Raw genomic sequence first — 20,898 nt, 5'->3', positions numbered from 1 at the left:
GTTTTACTAGTTTCCTAAATATCAGGAGGAACAGAGCATGGTGCACCTCAACTGGAAGCTTGTTCCACAGGATAGGGGCCAACCAGGATTCTGGCAAGTACTACTTAAGCACCCGAAGAAGCTATTGGCTATGCCATTAGAACCAAGAGTGATACTTGAGTTTTGCTCTTAGAATTATATCTGTCAAAAACACACACTGACAAGACTGAATATAAGTCTCAATTCTAAAAGTGCTAATGGAGTGAATGTTAACTGAGACTCAAACTGACATGACCCTAACTCCTCTGTCCTCCTCAGTCACACAGAGGGTTTCACTTCAATTTCACTCAACCACTGTTATTCTTTCCATTCCACAAGCATGTGATTATGTCTCCACATGCGGGTTGGCCACCACAGGAAAAAAGAATACCCTTTGGTCTGATTCTGCAAGGCTCATCTTATGAGAAACGTGGCAACCCAAAACTGCAAACCACTATTGGAAACCAGCTTGTTTCTTAAACCATAGTTTATACTAACTAAATAATATTCTGGTTGTTGTGGGTTTTTCAGGCTTCTTGGCCGTGTTCTGAAGGTGGTTTTTCCTAACATTTCGCCAGTCTCTGTGGCCGGCATCTTCAGAAAATTTCTTCAGAGGACAGCAAACACGGCCAAGAAGCCCGAAAAACCCACAACAACCATTAGATCCCGGCCGTGAAAGCCTTCGCAAATACATTAAATAATATTCTATTTGAATTTACTTGGTTAAACTGATTTTGTTGCAAAAGGTAGTGTATAGACCTCAAGGCTCATGCACATAAATCATAATTTCCATTAAGTGACAAAGTGGCTGGCATACCTGCAAGCTGCCACCACAGGATAAGCTTTTGATTTACTCAAAACTATATTAATTACTCCAGAATCTGTGTCACATATACTGAATCATAATTCTTCCAGATTTTCCATCTCTGCCTTGGTAACATAAAAGTACACGACACAATTAGGAAATAAAGTGAGAAAACCCAACTTCGCTAGAGCACAGACCAGAAACTGAATATCTTTATAATTCGTATTTTATTCACTCTAACTAAAAAAAACTTATGCTCAGCTAAAAAAAACAAGTTGCCCTCTAAATGGGATATTTACAATCTGCAGCTAGCATTTTCTTCATCATTCTCCCTTTAAAAAGCAAAAATAATTTAGGATAGCAGCAGTGCCTTTTTGATACAGTCCCAGTATTTGTAGAAGAGCTCCCCACTCATGTATGTACCTGTAATTCATTGTTCCTAATCTGGGGGCAGGGGAAGTGAAAGTACAAAAAGTTGCGGTTTCTATCATCTTTTTAATGATATGGCAAATATGGTGATTCTGCCATTTCACAACTGCGTTTGTGTTTTATTAACTCAGTAAATATTATTGGACTTTTTACTCCTTGATTTTCCTTGCAGGTATTTATTGTGTGTTTCATTGTTTTATTGATGTCTTATCTTGATTATGGGCCAGCTTGAGCAAACAGAAAAAGGACAGATAAATAATGAAAGTGATCCTTCCCTCTCTCACTCAAATACTATAGCTTTAGGATTTCATAGCAGAAACAGAATCATATCTCTACTTCTTGGCAGCATGAGACTACATCATCTGGATTAATAAAGCATAACACTGCTTGAATATTTGGCTCATATAACTCTTGCCAATGGAAAGCATCTTGAACTTTGTTCTAGATTGAGGGGGGGGTCATTTACCTTTCCAGATGTAATAAGGCACATAGTCAACATATCCAGGTGTAAGAGATGGAGTTACACTTCAGCATCATAAGGAGGGCCACAAATTATCCATCCCCATTTTAGAGAACAAAAGAAAGGCTTAATATACCGTATTTTTCGCTCCATAAGACGCACCTTTCCATAAGACGCACCAATTTTTTAGGAGAAGAAAACAGGAAAATATAATCTGTTTTCTTTGCTCCATAAGACGCACAGACTTTCCACACCCCTGTTTTGTGGGAAAAAAGTGAGTCTTATGGTGCAAAAAATACAGTAAGCTAGCTTTGCAGTTCAAGGTGTGCGTATGCAACTTTTGAAAAACAAATTGCAAGAATTTGAAACAGATACAATGTAGTAATAATGGGAGATTTCAATTATCCTGATATTTGCTGAGAGGCAAATTCTGCCAAATATCATCCTTGCAAGAAATTTCTGGCTTGTGTAGCTGACAATTTTCTCCTACAAAAAGTAGAAGAAGTAACTGGACTATAAGCTGTCCTGGACTTTGTTCTCACCAATAGAGAAGTCATGGTGGATGAAGTGGCAGTAAGGGGAATTTTGAGGGAAAGTGACCATGTTATACTGGGGTTCTTGATTTCAAGTGAAACAAAAGCAGAATGCAGCCACATGTGTACACTGGATTTTGGGAAAGCCAATTTTAATAAACTGAGGACAATGATAAATAAACTCCCATAGCAAGAGATCCTAATATGAAAAGGAGCGTAAGATGTGTGGGAGTTTCTTAAAAAGCAAATTCTAAAGGCACAACTACAAACAATTCCAACAAGAGAAAATGGTGGAAAACAGCAAAAAAGATCAACATGACTTCCCAATAAGCTCAGAGATGACCTGTAAACAACAAAATAAAACGACTAATACATGAAATGGAAGGAAAGCCAGGGCACAAAGGTAGGTTACAGACAGGTAACAAAGAATTGCAGGCATGGCATTAGGAAGGCAAAAGCTGAGAATTAGCTGAGATGAGCAAGAAACACTAAAAGCAACAAAAATAATTCTTCAGCTATATATGTAGCAAAAGACAGAGAAAATAATAGTGGTTCAGCTATTCAATGGGGAAGGGAAAATGATAACAGACAACAAAGAAAAGGCTCAATTCCCATTTCAGATCAGTCTTCTCCCAAAAGACCAGCTAAGACCCTTCAGGCAAATATATTTTTTATCTTTTTTATGTATTTTAATTGTTGTAATTAATTGTACTCAGAGACCTTTGCATAGTGTGGGTGGCATATAAGTTAAATAAATAAAATAAATAAATATGAAGTACAAAGTGGAGGGGGCAGGACTGCAGCTTGAGATTGATGAACAAATAGTCAAGGAATAACTTATCTGAACAAGCTAAAATCTCTGAGAAATGATGAACTGAATCCAAGAGTACTGAAGGAAAGCACCTTGAAAACAATATAGTAATAACCAAAAATCAACATGGATTTGTCAAGAACAAATCATGTCAGACTAATCTTATCTCATTTTTTCATCAGGTAATCTCCCTGGTAGACTGCTGTAGACGTAAGATTTCTTGACTTTAGCAAAGTTTTTGACAAAGTGTCCCATGTATTCAGATTAGCAAAACAACTAGGTGTGGTCTGGATATATCAGTCAGGTGGATACATATTTGGTAACAGAATTGTACTCAAACAGTGATTATCAATGCTCCTTCTCAAACTAGGAGGACATAACAATTGAATTACCACAAGGCTCAGTCCAGGGCACATTAGTCTTCCACATTTTTATAGGGAATACTTATCAAATTTGCAGAGGACCCAAAATTGGATAACCTGGAAGACAGAACCAACATTCAAAAAGATCTTGATAGTCTAGACTAGGTTGAAAATAACAAAACAAAATTTAATAGGGATGAGTGCGAAGTTTTGGTTAAGCCTCATCCTGAGTACTGCCTCCAGCTCTGGGCAACACACTTTAAGAAAGACACTGACAAACTGGAACAAATTCAGAACAAGGCAACAAGAATGATCAGGGGACTGGAAACCAAGCCCTGTGTGGAAATACTGAAAGAACTGGGCAGATTTAGCCCTGAGAAAAGAAGACTGAGGGGGGATTTGATAGCACTCTTCAAATACTTGAAAGTTTGTCATACAGAGGAGAAGAAGGATCAGTCCTCAATCAGTCCAAAGTGCAGGACACATAATAATGGGCTCAAGTTACAGGAAGTCAGATTTCAGTTAACTATCAGAAAAAGCCTCTTAACTGTTAAAGCAGTACGATGATGGACCAATTGCCTCAGGAGGTGGTGAGCACTCCAACACTGGAGGCATTCAAGAGAAAATTAGACAATCATCTGTCAAATATACTTTGTTTTAGATTAGAAATGGGCAGCAATAAGAAAAATTGTGATTTGTTTTGATTTGTGATTTATCAAGGTAAATTAATCAAATTACAAATTCATGATTTTTTCTGATGAATCAACAAATCAGTTCCCCTGAGTCTCTTCTACAAACCTGGCAAGATTGGTGAAGTTTTGGTTTCGGTCGTCTGAGTTATACATCCACAAGGAGGGTCCCCCAGGAAAGTTTTTTCCCCCAGGCACCTAGAGACACCAATATATCGGAGAAGCTTCTACAGACTCTCCTCTACAATCCCTCCAAGTTTGGTGAAGATTGGGTTTCAGATATCCGAATTATACACCAATAAAGTGAGTTTCCCCCCAGGAAAATGCCCTTTAGCAGTTGGCTTGGAGAAACCCAATTTTCACTAAACTTCGAGGGATTATAGAGGAGAGTCAGTAGAAGCTCCTCCTTGATTTTGGGGGGGGGGCTCTTTGTGGGTGTATACCTCAGACATCTGAAACCCAATTCACCAAACTCTTGACTTTGGAACAGCTTGCCGCCAGAGATCTGCCTGGCACCCTCGCTGGGTGTTTTTAAGAGTCAATTAGAAACTTGGGTCTTTAGGCAGGCCTTCCCTCCCGCCAATTGTACTTGATTGTACTTTCCTGCTTTTGTTGTTTATCCTCCCATCTTGATCATATTATTATTATTATTATTATTATTATTATTATTATTATTATTATTATTATTATTATTATTATTATTATTATTATTATTATTATTATTATTATTGTAGATTTTAATTGTTGTTTTTATTTGTTTGTCTACAATATATTGTGAGCCGCCCTGAGTAGATTCCTGTCTAGAAGGGCGGGATATAAATCCAATAGTAAATAAAAATAAATAAAGAGTAAGAGGAAGCTTCCCTGCAATTTTGGTGTGCCTAGCTCCTGAGGGTGTGTGTGTTTTATAGCCAAACAAATCAATGAATCAAGAATCACAAAAAATTAATTGATTCATATTTGTTGGGGCATTGATTCGTATGAATAAAAAACAATGAATTAGCAAGTTTTGAATGGATTTGGTGATTAGTTTTTTAATTCTAATTTAGATTCTTGCATTGAGAAGGGACTTGGACTTGATTGCCTAATAGGCCCTTTCCAATTCCATTATTCTATGACTTTATGATTCTACACAAACAGACACACACACACAGGCAAATTCAAAATTATGCAAATATAACTCTTGATCACAGATATGTAAATATAACTCTTGACTGTATGTTTCTGCTCAGTACTGTAGTGCACAAACTAGTGGTACTCTGTGCGGAGTTTCTTAGTCTGCTGGGCTAGTATCTGCTTTTGTTTGGGCTTAAGTTTATATGTGGAGGAGGGAATCATAAGTTGCCACTGCATAGACAAAGTCGTAACTTGTTCCTCCTCAATTTCACTCTGTCTCCCCTATCCTTACTCCAGTCCTCATTCCTCCCTCACCTGACCTTTCCACTCCAAGCAGAATTGTGCACCACTTCATTTTATGTTTAATTCATGAAGATGGTGATTGATAAGGTAACGGAGATGAACTGATTAAATTCTGGAACAGGACCTGAGTGGGAAAATGAATTACATATGACCCCTTCTTTGCTCTTGCCCTGCTTATGAATCAGTACTTTATCAATTTTTTGAATCTACATTTTGGGGGGAAAGTTATTATTTTAGGAATGTACATGTGTGTGAACAGATCCATGAAGAAAAATCTACTAGACACTGTTTTATGTGTGCATTCCACATTAGGTTGTTACCTCTTTTGGATGCTTTGGAATAACTTGTATTAAGTTGGTGCGCGAATTTACTGAAAAAATAACTAAGTTTGGTATGATATGCATGGAAAATTAATCCACTGGCTTTGCTTTTTGTGAAATTAAAATAAATCCTAGTAATTATTTCTAGATTTGTATGTGCAGATATAAATTAGCACATGCTAATTTGACATCAATTTCCATACAGCAAGCAACTGGTGGAAATCAACGGGTGAGAACATATAACAGTGCCATGGTACTTACACAGGCTACTCAAGTGTTTTTAGGACCAGTTCAAAGTTAGTTTTGAGTTATAAAACCCTAAAAGGTTTGTTACTCTGCTATTTGGATAACAGAAAACTGCTCAAACATTAAGATCTTGTCTCACAAGACTACTCACAGGACTGCCGATAAAATTAAAGTAAATTTAAATAGACAGGACTTTTTCAATGATGTTCCCTGAAACTTTGAAACCCTCTGCCCACTGCAGTATGCCTTGCTTCAACTCTGAATATTTTAAACAGAACTACAAAAACCTCATATTTTTCTTTTTCTTTTTTCTGAGTCACAACCACAGAAAATTAAAACTGTTTTGCTCCTTGCCCTATTGAAACATTTCTTTAATAAAAAGCTTGCCTATTATTGTTGCCACTGCTGCTGCCGTTATTATTCTTATTATTATTGAGGTGTTGCTGTGTATTACTGTTTGACAGAAAGGAATTTTGAAACTGCATCTTACATGTAAGCATTTATCTCAGTCCTAAAAAGCAGCATATAAGTAAGTGAATGAATGAATGAATGAATGAATGAATGAATGAATGAATGAATGAATGAATGAATGAATGAATGAATGAATGAATGAATGAATGAATGAACAACAAATAGATACATGCATTCATACACAAGTTGACAGTCAAATAGGATGGAATGCTCAGCATCTTTTAGTGGTGCTCTCTTAAAAGAGACGTGTTTGTCCTAGCATGAGCTTTTCTCACCTTTGCATCCTGCAGATTAGCTTGTTCCGCTTGTGATTCACCACTGGAAGCTAAACATAGGATTCATTCATAACTCTGATAGTTCCAGCCATGAAACTCTGAAGACTCTCATAAATGGAGGTCAAACCTTGCTATCACCTGCTAATCCAAGCTGCATATCCCTTCTCGCAAAGAATTAGAAAAAGCAAGACTTCCGTAGTGTGCAGAAAGCAGGTCTTCAAGACACTGTGGCAGATAGGATACATCCAATCACTGGCTATTCTGAGATAAAGCATTGTTCACACATTAACATTAAATTAGGCATCCTTCAGTCTCAAGAGACTATGGTAACGTGCTCTGAATGGAAGACTTAGAACAGCGGCTAAGTGCGGCTGAGAAGGCCAATTCGAGAGTGGGCAACACCCCAATTAACATATATATTATAGGTATGTTGGTAATCAGGATCTCATGGAATTGTAAAGACAGTCTGACTTTAAGGAGAGCTAAGTCAAAAACTGACCACTAAAGTTAGGATCTTACATCTAAGAAGATGCTTTCTGCTGCATAAAGATAGGCCAGTCTGTTTGAGATTACCACTATGTATTAGCACTAATAAGTGGTGCTAACACAGAGAAGTCACAGTCCAACTTAACAATAAATAGTTCATCTTAAATATATTCGCGAAGGCTTTCACGGCCAGGATCTAATGGTTGTTGTGGGTTTTTCGGGCTCTTTGGCCATGTTCTGAAGGGTGTTCTACGTTTCACCAGTCTCTGTGGCCGGCATCTTCAGAGGACAGCCCAGAGCACAGCCCAGAGCACAGAGTGCTGTCCTCTGAAGATGCCGGCCACAGAGACTGGCGAAACGTTAGGAAGAACAACCTTCAGAACACGGCCAAAGAGCCCGAAAAACCCACCACAACCAGTTCATCTTAAAGCTTGAAAATAAGCTAGGTATCATGTCTTGGCAGCTGAATACAGAACACAGATGCACACACATGTGAACCAATCTTGTTTTAAAAGGAGGTAATACTCTGGGATTTCAACCCATAGGGGAGTCTTAAGTAGCCTTCCTCTACCTGATGTCCTCCAGAGGTGCTGGGCTGCAATTCCCATCATCCCCACCAGCAGGGGCATATGTGCACTTTTTAGTGCCACACAACGGCAATTAGGAACAAAGCAGCAAGAACATGTCCTGGACCCCTATCGCTGATCAGTTTGATATACTTAAGCACAACTTAGTATCATCATTTTAACCCATTTTTACATTACTTTTATATTTGCTCAATAGCCAACCAGGCTTTAGACATAAATAGAAATTAAAGCTCACAGTTAACATCAAACATATAAGTAAATATGAACAATCTGCAAAGGAATAAAATAATAATTCTCAGTTGAGGAGCAAATACTAAGGTTAACACATAGAGATTTGTGAAGCAGACAATGAATTCCATCTTTCCATAGCCTGTTTGACACATTTGGTGGTCCTGTAGCAGTGGTCCCCAACCTTGGGCCTCCAGATGTTCTTTGACTTCAACTCCCAGAAATCCTGGTCAGCAGAGGTGGTGGTGAAGGCTTCTATATAATAGCCTATGTTAAATGGTAAAAATAAAATTGTACATACAGCAGAATTTTTCCTAATCCCAAATGTTAATGGTTTAAGACAGAAATCCTTCAGGTCACCTACAGAGGTCATTCATAGAATCATAGAAAAGTGAATTCGGAAGGGGCCTACAAGTCCAACCCCCTGCTCAATGCAGGAATACAATCAAAGCATATCTGCCAGGTGATTATCTACGTTTTTCTTGAATGCCTCCAGTGTTGGAGCACTTGCCAACTCCCAACTCTCAAGGTAACTGGTTCCACTGTCGTACTGCTCTGACATATAGGAAATTTTCCCTGATATTCAACTGAAATCTGGCTTCCTTTAACTTGAGCCCATTGTTGCATGTCCTGCACTCTGGGATGATTGAGAACAGATCTTGCCCCTCCTCTGTACGACAGCCTCCAAATATTTGAAGAGTGCTATTATGTAAGAAAATGTATCCTCCATCTTAGAACATCCTGCTGGGCAATATCTACTTACACCACATTAGTCCATATTAGTAATAATATACTAATAATATCTTAGAAATACAGAGCTAAAAGGAACCTTATGGATGACCAAAGTCCAGCCCCTATCAAAGAGGCACAGTGGGGAATCAGACTCCCAATCTCCATCTCCACAGCCAGAGACCTGAACTACTGAGCTATCCAGCAGTTCTAAGTTTCTGAATCTCTTTCAACTGCAGGAAGTTCAATCTGCATTTGCTCAGGTGCCATCTCAGCTAACATGAGTCAATAAGAGGCAAATATGTGGAGCCTTTCCAAAGGGGAAAGAAAAGGCTTTATATGTTGAAATTGGCGCAGCAGTTAGCTACAAATGCCACAGTAGTCTGGATATCAATGTCATATAATCTTTTAAATAGTATCTTCTTGGGCAATCTCATATCCCCCCCCTGTCAAAGTTTGCTGAAGAACAGCCTAACTTAGATGTAAGTGCAGACATCATAGCTGTCCATTAATAAAATGTATTATTCCTTTATACCAAATAATCTTCTGCACTAAACAGGAAGGTCCATTACTCCACATCTGACCAGGTGAACCTTCCAAAGTAGCTCATGCACTCAGTGACATTTATCAACAATCAATGTTTGTGTACTTGTCACATACTTCTCATTCATATGCTAGCTATTTCAGTGACCCATTTAAGCAAGTGTCTGGGATGAGGAGGGGGCAAAAGTTGCCCTCTTAATATTTACAGGAAAGGTGTAGAAAATTCAATCATACTTCTGTAGTTTTATTGCAGTTAGCCCAGCGACGTCTCTTTATTACTGCAGAAAAACTCAAAAGCTGGCTGAGTGCAATAAAGTGGTACGTGTTCAGCTTTACAATGTTTCAAAGGGCAGTGATTTACCGCTATGAACCAGTACCTTGCACACAAAACACCTGAGTTCAGTAATTGCCTCATGTGTTGTGCAAACTATACAAAGCAGCAGGAGATCTGCCCACATGCAGAGTACCTGCTGCTACCAGAAACATCCTCCCTGCACCCCTCCCCCCAATTCCATGGGCCCTGTTATTAAAACAGCAGAGAGACTCGTTTGTTTTTGTTGTGCCCGGAGGTTTTACGATATGTTAGGTTTCACATGCTGTGTTAAAGCCTCCTGTCAGCCAGCCAATAGTCTGTCTTCCAGAGGATTCATTCTTCTTGTTACTGATGAAAACAGAAGGGCTCTGGAATGGCACGTACTAGGATACCTGAAACTGCATGACTCATCAATAAGTATAATAATGTGCCATAATTGCAATTTTATTCACAAAAACTACTGTGGTGTTTCATGCCCATTCAGATGTTACCAGCAAGGGATTCTACTATTATAGTCAGAAATATTTACAAATAGTGTATTTTCTACCTAGGTGCCGCCCCACTCCCATCGAAACACAAATACTGTATGTCAACACCCAGGTTGACCAGATCAAAACTAAAGTAACTTGAGTGGGAAAGAGCAAGAGGCAAGCGTAACAAGCCATTCTCTTCGCTTCACTTTAATATTGCTGTTATTGCTGCCCAGATCTTTTAAAAATTGGGGGGGGGGGAGAGAAAGCAGCATTTTACAATTATGATTTATCTATTAAAGGATCACAATAGCTGGGTATTCTTGAATGTTTCTGGTATTTTGAAAAGCCCACATTCCAGCACTAAATATATATTTTTAAAAATGAACTTGGAAGACTTAAAAACTCTGAGTTGGAATTGAATTCTAAATTGGTTAAAAAAATCCAATATGAAATGTGCACTAGGAATTAACTGAGGCAAGAAGGGTGTTTAGGAAAAACTGCTTGATGTGAGAAAAGACAGCCTTTATGGTTCAGAAAAAAATGTGGTTTTATTATTTTATCGATGATTTTAGATGGTATGGTTGTAGTTTACCTTTAAGACAGCGTGTGGTTTTATTATTTTATCGATGATTTTAGATGGTATGGTTGTAGTTTACCTTTAAGACAGCGTCGTATATAAATAACTAGGACTCAAAAACAACTATATGTAGTAAAAATTATGCAGCCAATCACAGAGTTCCAATGCTCCAGTGTCCATTTAAGGTACCCACAGAAATTCTGCTTTCTGATTGGATGGGCATCCTCTTCTCACACCTGTTTAGTGTGGATGGGCTACAGAACTAGACTATCTGGAGTTTGGTCTTTCCTGCCCTACCTCATATTTAAATGCAGAAAAATACAAAGTACTGTAGCTCTACTTATTTTCCTGCCCTTCTTCCCACTTCCAGGCCACTAAGCATTACTTTTGGCCAGATGTAAAGCATGGTTCTTCCCAGGAACTGTTATCTCATTTACAGAAGTGAAAGCAACATAGGTTTGGCCCAAGGTTAAACAGCCAAACTGGCTCTGGTGAACTGCACAAAACAAGCAAGAGGAAAGGGTCACCAGTCTCCTTGTGAGCTTAGCTAACACTCATAGGTCCCACCATAGCCATAGGTGCCTTGGCACATAAGTGAAGACCAAAGTTCAGAATGCCCCAAATTTGAAATTCCCAAACTCAGGACATCTGCTTCAATGCCATCCCTTTTTACACTATTCTACTGAAGGCCAAAATACTCGATTCCATCTACCTTCAATTTGCTGACTTCAACTGGATATTTTCTATTTAGGTAAAAGTAGTGTGAATTGTTGCTGTTGTGTGCTGTCAAGTCAGAACTGACTGATAGGGTTTTCAAGGTAAGTAAGGCATGTAAGGAGTAGTTTTACCAGTTCCACACTCCCAGTTTTCATGGCAGGGCCATGGAATCAAACCCAAGTCTCCAGAATCCTGATCCATTACATTCTCCACTACACCTCATTTGTTGTTACACTTAAAGAACTAAGCACCTGATCTTTATGCTCTGTTTGTAATGTTTTAGTTGGTATCTTTGGTAGACTTTTTTGTTTCTTCTGTTAGTTGCCTTGCCCAATATTCGGTTGAAAAGGTGGAATACAAATACTCTTAACAAATAGCTTAATAAGTAAATAGGTGTAAGTCCCCTTCCCATTATATGGTCCCCAACAGATGCCCAATGCTATCAAATGTTCATAATGAGTTTACAATACTGAAAACTTAAAAACAACTGAAATTTGAAGCATGTGCTATTATATCTAGAATACATTTCTGTTTAAACACAAGATTGGATTGTAATGCAATAGAAAAAAAATAAACACACGCAGTACAAATCCTATAAGCCAACATAATGCAATTTTAATCTGAAGACTTCTTAGTCACCTTATTAAGTTTCTCTCCCCATTCTTACCCATATTATTGGCTTAATATAGAGAGCTCACAGCAGTTGAGAATGCTCAGAGCACTAAAATGTACAGTATCTAACAATTTTTATTACCTTTATAGGCAGACAAAGTGTGTGCTCCTCAGTATGCCCTTTTGTTCCAGATACTTGATTAAGAAGAAGAAACTGCCGTCTCATGATATAAGAACATAAATCTCCCTTTATGTCAATTTAAAAATGCAATTTTACATTGAAATAAACGGGGATTTATTTTCTTGCATTCTGAGACAGCAGTTACTTCCTTAAGAATCAGATTTGTTGGCTGTAACAGTTCCATTTGTTCCTTACAGGTATTTTGACCTGTGCCATCACATTAAGCTTCAGAGATATTCCCAAGCACCTCCAAGGCACCAAACAATTGTAAGACCAGGGCTTCCATTTCCTGTTCAGCAATAAGACAGTGGTGCACTGAGGCAGGGCTCTTCCCATCTATGCTCAAACTCTCCGTGTTAGCAAAAGGGCAACAATAGTTTACTATTTTTCGGGCTTCAATGAAGTAAAGGGTGTCTGGCCAGAATTTTTCTTAAGGGTTGTCCTTTTGCTACCCAATATCTTTTTAAACAAGAGAATCAAATCTCACATAAACATGTATGCTTAGGTAAGTATAGATTCCTCTTTAACCATCACTCTGACTCCAATATTTCTAATAACATACATCTCTCCCACAATTGATTTCAAAAATTCTTCATCACCTCAATTAGTTTACACGCAAATATAAATCTGTTCTGAGTAGAAAACAAATAAATGAAATAAAAAATGATGAAGAATATTATTTTACAATGTTCAGAAAGACCATTTTCTCCCGTTCAAGAATAAAGAGAGGTCACTTATCTGTAACTCTGGTTCTTTGAGTAGTCATCTGTGAATTCACACTAATGGGTTAATCTGCCCCTGCGCAGAGATCTCTGGAATATTCTAGAGCTCAAACATGCGTTCACTAGGACCACCCCCCAGTACACATGGTCCGCCAGCGTGGTGATTACCTCACTTCCCCAAAAAGCCCGGCACTGTCTGCAGAATGAGACAGACATGACGGACAGAGGGGAGGATGGGAGGGAAGTGTGAATTCACAGAGGACCACTCCAAGAACCAGAGTTATAGGTAAGTAACCTCACTCTTTCTTCTTCGTGGTCTCTGTGAATGCACACTAATGGGTGATTACCAAGCTTAACTTATAGGTGGAGGGATATCATGGCAAGATCGAAGACAATACTGCACAACCAAAAGCCGCATCTCCTTGGCCTGTACATCTGATAATAGGATGCAAAAGTCGATGCAGATATCTGGAACAGGTACAGTAAGCCTCAAAGAAAAGCTGTGGAGGTGGCCATTGCCCTGGTGGAGTGAGCCTTGACACTGGTAGGGAGAGGCTTCTGGGTGAGCTAGTAATCCATCGTGAGATAGATTGTGGGGATATCTGTGCCCCTCTGTGAGGTGGATGAAGCGATATAAATAGCCGCTTAGATTTACAAAAAAAAGGCGGTCCTTTTGACATAAAAGGTGAGGGCACACCTCACACCCAAGAGGTGGAGGGATCACTCAACATCTGTTGATGGTGATGGGAAGTAGGTAGGTAGGATAATAGGTTGACGGACATGGAAATCAGAAACAACCTTAGGGAGGAAAGAAATGTCTGGATATAGGGTGACTTTATCTGGATGAAATTACAGGAACAGAGGGTCCACATGGAGCGCTGCTAGTTCAGACGCCCTACGGGCATATGTGATGGCCACGAGAAACAAAACTTTAAAGGAGAGGAAACAGTCAGAGGAAGTGGCAAGAGGTTCAAAGGGTGGAAGTGATAAACACTGGAGAGCCATGTGTAGCAACCACTGGGGCATAGGAGAGGGCCTAGGCGGATTGAGATGAGCCACTCCCTGGAGTACTGAAGAAAATGCTTCAGTATGGGATGCTGGAATAACAAGGCAGTGTCTGAGTCCTGTGGTTGGTAAGTTACAATAGCGGACGTGTACTGTAGATTTTGATTGTGGATAATGAGAAATGTCAGTCAAAGAGATAAGAAAGAAAAGCAGAAACTGCTCAAAGGGTATTAGGAGCCATAGGAAGATCATTCTGATGAGCGAACGTTTGGAAAGCACACCACTTGTACAAATAAAGTTGATTTGTGGTCGATTTCCTGGAATGGGTGAGGATGGTGTTTAGAGAGGGAGGATCCGCCAAGCTGTTAGGTTCAGGGATTGTAGGTCACGATGGTAAGTCTGACTGTGATGCTGAGTCAGGAGATGAGGGAGGTGAGGGAGACGGATCGACTGAGACATCGTGGACGTGAGCATTGTGAACCAGGGTTGCCTCGGCCAATATGGGGTGATTAGAATGCCATTTGTGCAGTCATATTTCAACTTCCCGATGGTTCGTAGGAGGAGTGGTATTGGAAGGAATAGGTAAAGGAGGTGCGTAGTCCAGCTCGTCATGAAAGCATTGCCGAGAGATCCTCGGCCAATGCCTGCCCTGGAAAAGTACTGGGTACATTTGGTATTGATCGCTGTGGCAAACACATCTATATCGGGATGACATCACTTGTTGCAAAGTTGAAGAAAGATGGTGTGGTCGAGGGACGACTTGTGCATTTGAGAATTCAGCCTGCGGAGAGAGTCCATCAATGCGTTGTGTTGTGTGGCAATATGGACTAATATTGGGAAGATGTGGTGATCCAAGCACCACTCCCAAAATTGGACAGCAAGATAGAGGAGGGGTAGAGAGAGTGTACCCCCTTGTTTGTTGATATAATAAAGTGCTGTCATATTGTCAGTGGTGACCTGGACTGAGGTGCCCGCAATGAGTGGCTGGAAAGCACAGCATGCTTTGAAGATCGCTAGCAATTTGAGGTTGTTGATTTGGAGAGTTTTTTTCATGAGAACACCATGTGGCATGGATTTGAAGGTCTTTGCAATGTGCACCCCAAACAACGGGGCTGGCATCGGTTGTAACTTGAATTGCCAGTTGGGGAGGTGTAAATGGTCATCCGAGGAAGATTGGCCGGTGTGATCCACTAAATCAGCTGGGATGCAAGTTCGCGGATGACTTGTAGAAACATAGTGGGTGGGTTGAGAAGTGGGTCGATTAAGGAGAGGTAGCACGCCTGGAATGAGCACATTTTCAGTCAGGCATGTTGAATGATGGATGTAGTGGAGGCCATGAAGCCGAGGAGGTGCTGTATATAATGAGCAGTGTCCCATGTGTAAGGCTGGTAGTGGATGACAAGAGAACGTATCTTGATTGCGCATTCTCAAGGGAGGAATAGTCCTGGCGTGATGCAAGTCTAGAACGACGCCAATATAATTGACTCTTTGAGGGAGTTAGTACGAGATCTGCCAAAAGAGTGACAGCAACGTCTTTTAGAGCTTGTGCTCGCAACTCAGCCATGAGTAACCAGTCGTCAATGTACGGGAACACCGAGATTCCAAGGGTGCGAAGGTGCGCATGCATTTTGTAAACACTCACAGAGCTGTGGAGAGGCCAAACGGTAGGGTGTTGAATTCATAGGTGGCATGACCAAAGGAAAAGGGAAGGAATTTGCAATTGTTGTGTCCGATGGTGATATGAAAATAGGCGTTGCTCAAGTTGAAGACTGACAACCAGTCTCCCTCCTGGAGAAGGGGAAGTATACGTTCCGGAATCACCATGCAGAAGTGCCTCTGAGTGATGAAGTAATTGAGGTCACGAAGGTTGAGGATGGGACATAGAGTGTTGTCTCATTTTGGAACGAGGAAGTATCAGGAGAAGAAGCCCAGTTTGAGGCACTCGGGGTGATGAGAGAAATAGCGTTCTTTGAAAGGAGTGACTGGATCTCTGATTTGAGAGCAGTGGATGGGGAAGTCAGAACGATCCATGGTGGTGGTACAGAAAGGAATTCTATTGCGTATCCGATGGAAATGATTGCTAGAACCCACAAATCTGTGGTAATGCGCGTCCAAGATTGAAAATGGTGTGCGAGGCGGGTGGTGACGGGAGGGGATGGAGTGGGAAGCAGGACAGTTGGAAAGTCAAAGGATCTGTTTGCTTTTTTTATCAGGGCGCCTGAAGGATTGACAAGGGTGCTGTTTCTGAATGTGCTGACGAGGTTGGAAGGAGGAAGACAGTTGAGGTAAGTAGCATTGCTTGTCTAGAAAAGACTTGTATTGGTTGAAGGGACTTTTTTGATTCTTTGGTTTGGTACTGGGTGGTTTCGAAGTAGTCTTAGGTGTCGGGGTGGACTGAGATGTCAATCCACACAACTTCAACTTGGGAAATTTTGGCTTAGGTTTAGGAGACTGTAACAGCGAATTGGTGGCTGAATAAACTGGTGGCAGTTGTGAAGCTTGAGAGTCCTCCATCTTGTTCAGTGGACGAAGAGATTGCTCCCACAGGAAAGATTTAAGACGTTGTTGATGGAGCTTGAAGGATTGTTTAGTAAAGTTTTTGCTATAGGAGCAAGACGCTGGTTGATGCTACTCTCCCAAACAAAATAAGCAAGAATCGTGGCCATCAGACACCAGCAACTTATTAGTGCACAAAGTGCACCTCTCAAACAGCCCTGTCGGGGCCATAAAAAGGGAAGGGGGGGAAAGAGGAGGAAATTAAAAATGAGAAGAAAGTCACAAAGAATAACAAAAAGGTATATTGAACAGTCTATTTGAAAATATGAACAATTTTTTTTTCAGGAAAAGAACTAATCTGTGCGAACGGAGAGCTCAGAGATATGAAACCTTAGCGGCAGCAAAAAGGAACTGACGTAATCGCCACGACAGGCGGACCACGTGTACTGGGGGGGGTCCTAACAAACGCATGTTTGAGCTCTAGAATATTCTGGAGATCTCTGCGCAGGCACAGATTTACCCATTATTGTGCATTCACAGAGACCACGAAGAAGAACCTCTGTTCACAGGGCACCCAACCAAAGAAAGTACTTGCTGTGGCAATTTATTATCTTCATTGGTTTTATAAATTATACAGGAAAAAATAAATTAATGATAAAATGTGCACATGTCTATGTATAACCAGTGAGGCTTTAAAATAGAATAGCCTAGGAATAAACCTACGAGTACCTAAGAGTATTGTCATAGCGAAGGCAAACAAGCTCTCATCTGATAATTCTTCTTGAGAAGGGAACAGAATATCTAAAATATTTTCAAAATTCCAGAGTATACCCTGGAGCTGTCCACTGAACAAGATTCCAGACAGAAGATTGCTATCTCTATTTACACATGTACCAATAACATGGTCAGTTCAACAAAAGAAAAGCAGAGAAGTCCTTTTAGGACCAGGGGGAAAAACCACCAGGTTTGCTGTGTTGTGCAACCTATAAAAACACACAACATTTGGGTTCAAGAACATTATACTTCATTAATATATTTGCAGTAAGATGGTTTTGCTCTTAGATTCCAAAATAATTTATACTGACAGAAGAGGTAGTTCATTATGTAGACATACCTGGACAGAGTCTTGAACTCTCAACACTCAAACACTAAAGGCAGCTTAAAAATCACCACCATCCCTATCCTCCCTATTTCCTCACATTATTCATAAGGGTTCCAGCTCCATTTACTCGTTTGAGCAAACCACAGTTTGCTGTTTAATTATTTTGGTCCCATTTTGCAGAGCAAGCATAAACTACATTCGACTTGTTCAGATAAAAGAGCAGACTATGGTTTGCCTAAAACCCACAAAAGACACAATGATCTGCATATGCAAGCAGCAGAAAGGTTAGAGAGAGATTCAGCCTGGTGAATTGTTTGCACCTCTGATTTTCACTAGCAGCCCACCCTCACATCTGAAGAATCCATTTTATTAGGCAGCAAAGCCAGAGATGTACAAACAGCAAGAAGCTTGGAGCCACAGAAAGAGGCTTGAAGGCTTGAAGGCCAAAAATGAGAAAGCAGTCTCGGGTGGCTTCAAAGAAGTCTAAGCCAGTGCCTTTCTGTTCCTCCCTGATTTTTTAAAGCGAATGCAAACATCCACCTGCTCAAGTTTTTACCTAGCCAGCTAATCTGAAAGGTTATAAATTGTCCAGTGTAGGGTCTTGGCAGGAAATATGACCCGACTTTAAAATGTCATTCTGCTCTGCTGCCTTCCCAGATTTCCAAATCAAAGTCCCCCTTTCCTTTCACATGAATCAGATTGTTGTCTCATTTTCCTAGAGAAATCTGCGTTGCTTTGTGTACCCAGAAGGAAGGTTTATATCAAGGCAAGAGGCCTGTTGAATCCAATGCCTGGATCTACATGTTACATGGTTAACCAGTGGATTGCCCGCTCCCTTTTGGGAGGCCTCACAAAGTCTCATGTCTTTAATATAAGCTGGTGCTCCAACTGAATCCAATGGTGATGGAAGTTTGTAATGAAGAGCATTGTGGAAAACTACTACGAGTCTCAAGAGAAGCACAACAGTCCCAGTCAGTTTTTTTTTTAATTCTTTGGGGGTTAGTTTTTAGGGTAGTTCTCCCTATTTCCTTTCTCAACTGGGGGTTAGTTTTTGGGTAGATTTTCTTCCTCATTTTCTTTCCCAGTTCACTTGATTCTCCCCAGATCTCTTCCTTGGAATAATAGGAATCAATGAAGAAGCCCCATATTTATGATTTCAAGTTCTATTTTTACAAACTATCAAGAACAAGGACAACTGAAAGTAGCCTGTGCCCCTGTATTTATCCAAGCATCCACAATGAAACAGTAGTTCCCAAGTCAGCTCCATGGAATAAAGTAATTATAATTGCATCCACTTCCCTGCTTTCCTTCTCCAAACCTATATTTTTCTCATGGCCAACATTTACTTTGTCAATGCAGCCCACTTTACTAACTGAAATTTAATTCAAATTATATCAGCAATATGTCTCTAAGGATCACTAAACTATAAAGACACAGAGATGCAAAGTAAATAAAGCCCAGCTCCAAACCTTGACCAGTATATTTAAATCACAAGTGCACACCAGGAACAAGTAGGAGCTGAACAATATATAATAATTATCCTTTCTTACAAAAATGAGAAGTGATAACCGTTTTCAGGCCCATTTCAGATATGATGTTCAAAGAGCATAACCACTTGAAAATTTAGCTGGGTGAGCATCCTTCCTTATAGGACAGTATTTCTATGAAGCAAATGACCACATGGTAACAGAAATTTTATCTACCACATTACCTGGGGATGCTTTCCTTACCATAATCAAAACTGCCATACCCAGGGGAGGGGGGTGTTTAATGCTCCACTTAAATAACTGCTTATATTGGAGGAAACCAATCTGTTCCATTTTTTTTACTATCATGCTTTAAAATAAAACTCTAAAGCAACCTAGAAAACAGCCATTAGCAATATAGTCTAATTATCTCAAACTAGTAAAAAGCACTAAAAATGATGACACAAATAAGAACTCAATCTGTGGAGATAAACAGCTACTTTGCCTATTTTGAAAATAATAAAAATAAAAATAGGAAAATGCTTAATACAAATGGCAGTGTAAAATCTTGATTTTAAACATCATTCCTATTTTTAAAGACTGCTAGTCCAACAGAAGCCTGAGAGTTATATTCAAAAAACTTGAAAGATCCCATATACAAGGACAGAGAAGGTAGGAATATTGTCAAGTTATGTAAGACATTTTCCTTACTTAATCTGAATGGAAAGCATTTCCATGTAACAATATCAGAAATGGACACATGTACCAGGAAAAGAGAGGCTTTGACCTCAAACAAACACTAAAAGTACTTACCCTTGGTTGCCAGTTTTCATATTGTTTCTGCAAGTTTGCACCGATTGTTTCCAGAGCTTTCTGCGGCCCCATTGACAGAGGATCTAAAACACACAAAAGAACCAAAAGATTTCTGATTTCAAGTGTGCTGAAGTAACTTCTACATGTATATTGACATCTGTACACATGGCAAGTGTCTGAATGCAGATTCTAAAACCCGTTAACATTATTTTCTACCAAAGTATTGCTGACTCTAAACATATTAACTGAGTGTTCTGTACAAAATGTTCTGGAGCCTTATAATTCTTGCCATCTTGATGGTCGAGCTAGAAAAAGTGTTTAGTGGGGAGGTCATATCAAAATTATGTGTATACTGTATGTGGAATTTGGAGAAGGAGAAGGTAATGTTTACTTTGGCAAAGAGAAGGGAAAGAAGAGAGGAAAACAACTATCACAAATGTAACTGCCAGCCATTGTGCATAAATTCATTGTGGAAAAACCAAACTACCTTCATGAAGATGATACCAGTTTGGCTGTTCATACAGCATATTTCAGCATGAGGGTTCATCTGTTGTCTTTAAAACACAACTTTTAATTTGAATTTTGTACTGTTTTACACAGTGTTGTATGGACGGACTAACATTCCAACATTCCATCTGCCTGCTGATTACCATATTTTTCCGTGTATAAGACGAGCCAAAGTATAAGACGAACCCCACTTTTTCTAACCCCAAATTTAAAAAAGCAGGGATCAAAGGGCTCCCTTTTTGCTAAGCCCCGTACCTTGGCAAAAGGCAAGGTAAGTGGCTGTCAAAGTGACTGCCGCTTTTCCTCGCCTCTTGAGAAGGCACGGAGTTTAGCAAAAAAGGAAGGAGAGCCGTTGCTCCCTTTCCTTTTTGCTCACGAGGCAGGAAGAGGTGCCCAAGCATGCACGAGTGCTTGTTTGCCTTCGCCTCTGCCTCCTGCTGCCTCCACCACGGGAGGGGACAAGGCAGCGGTGATCAGGCGGGGGGGAGGCAGCAGCAAGAGGC

The 20,898-nt window shown here is 40.0% G+C and overlaps 1 protein-coding gene and 1 long non-coding RNA gene across 3 annotated transcripts in view; one reads left to right on the top strand and one right to left on the bottom strand.

The window, feature by feature from the left end:
* The window catches only part of RPTOR (regulatory associated protein of MTOR complex 1), a 459,589-nt gene that overhangs the window by 376,205 nt on the left and 62,486 nt on the right, over positions 1 to 20,898 (bottom strand). For both annotated transcript variants that reach the window (XM_020813521.3, XM_020813530.3), the window contains exon 3: positions 19,889 to 19,971. In XM_020813521.3, coding sequence (XP_020669180.1) covers positions 19,889 to 19,971 — 83 coding nt within the window. The remainder of the gene's footprint in view (positions 1 to 19,888; positions 19,972 to 20,898) is intronic.
* LOC144586298 (uncharacterized) lies at positions 16,158 to 16,945 on the top strand. Its single transcript, XR_013541043.1, has 2 exons — positions 16,158 to 16,296; positions 16,853 to 16,945. It is a non-coding gene; the product is annotated as an uncharacterized LOC144586298 (long non-coding RNA).

Source organism: Pogona vitticeps, chromosome 2 (genome assembly GCF_051106095.1).
Source record: "Pogona vitticeps strain Pit_001003342236 chromosome 2, PviZW2.1, whole genome shotgun sequence".
Lineage (NCBI taxonomy): Eukaryota > Metazoa > Chordata > Lepidosauria > Squamata > Agamidae > Pogona > Pogona vitticeps.
This window is presented reverse-complemented; position numbering and strand designations above follow the sequence as displayed.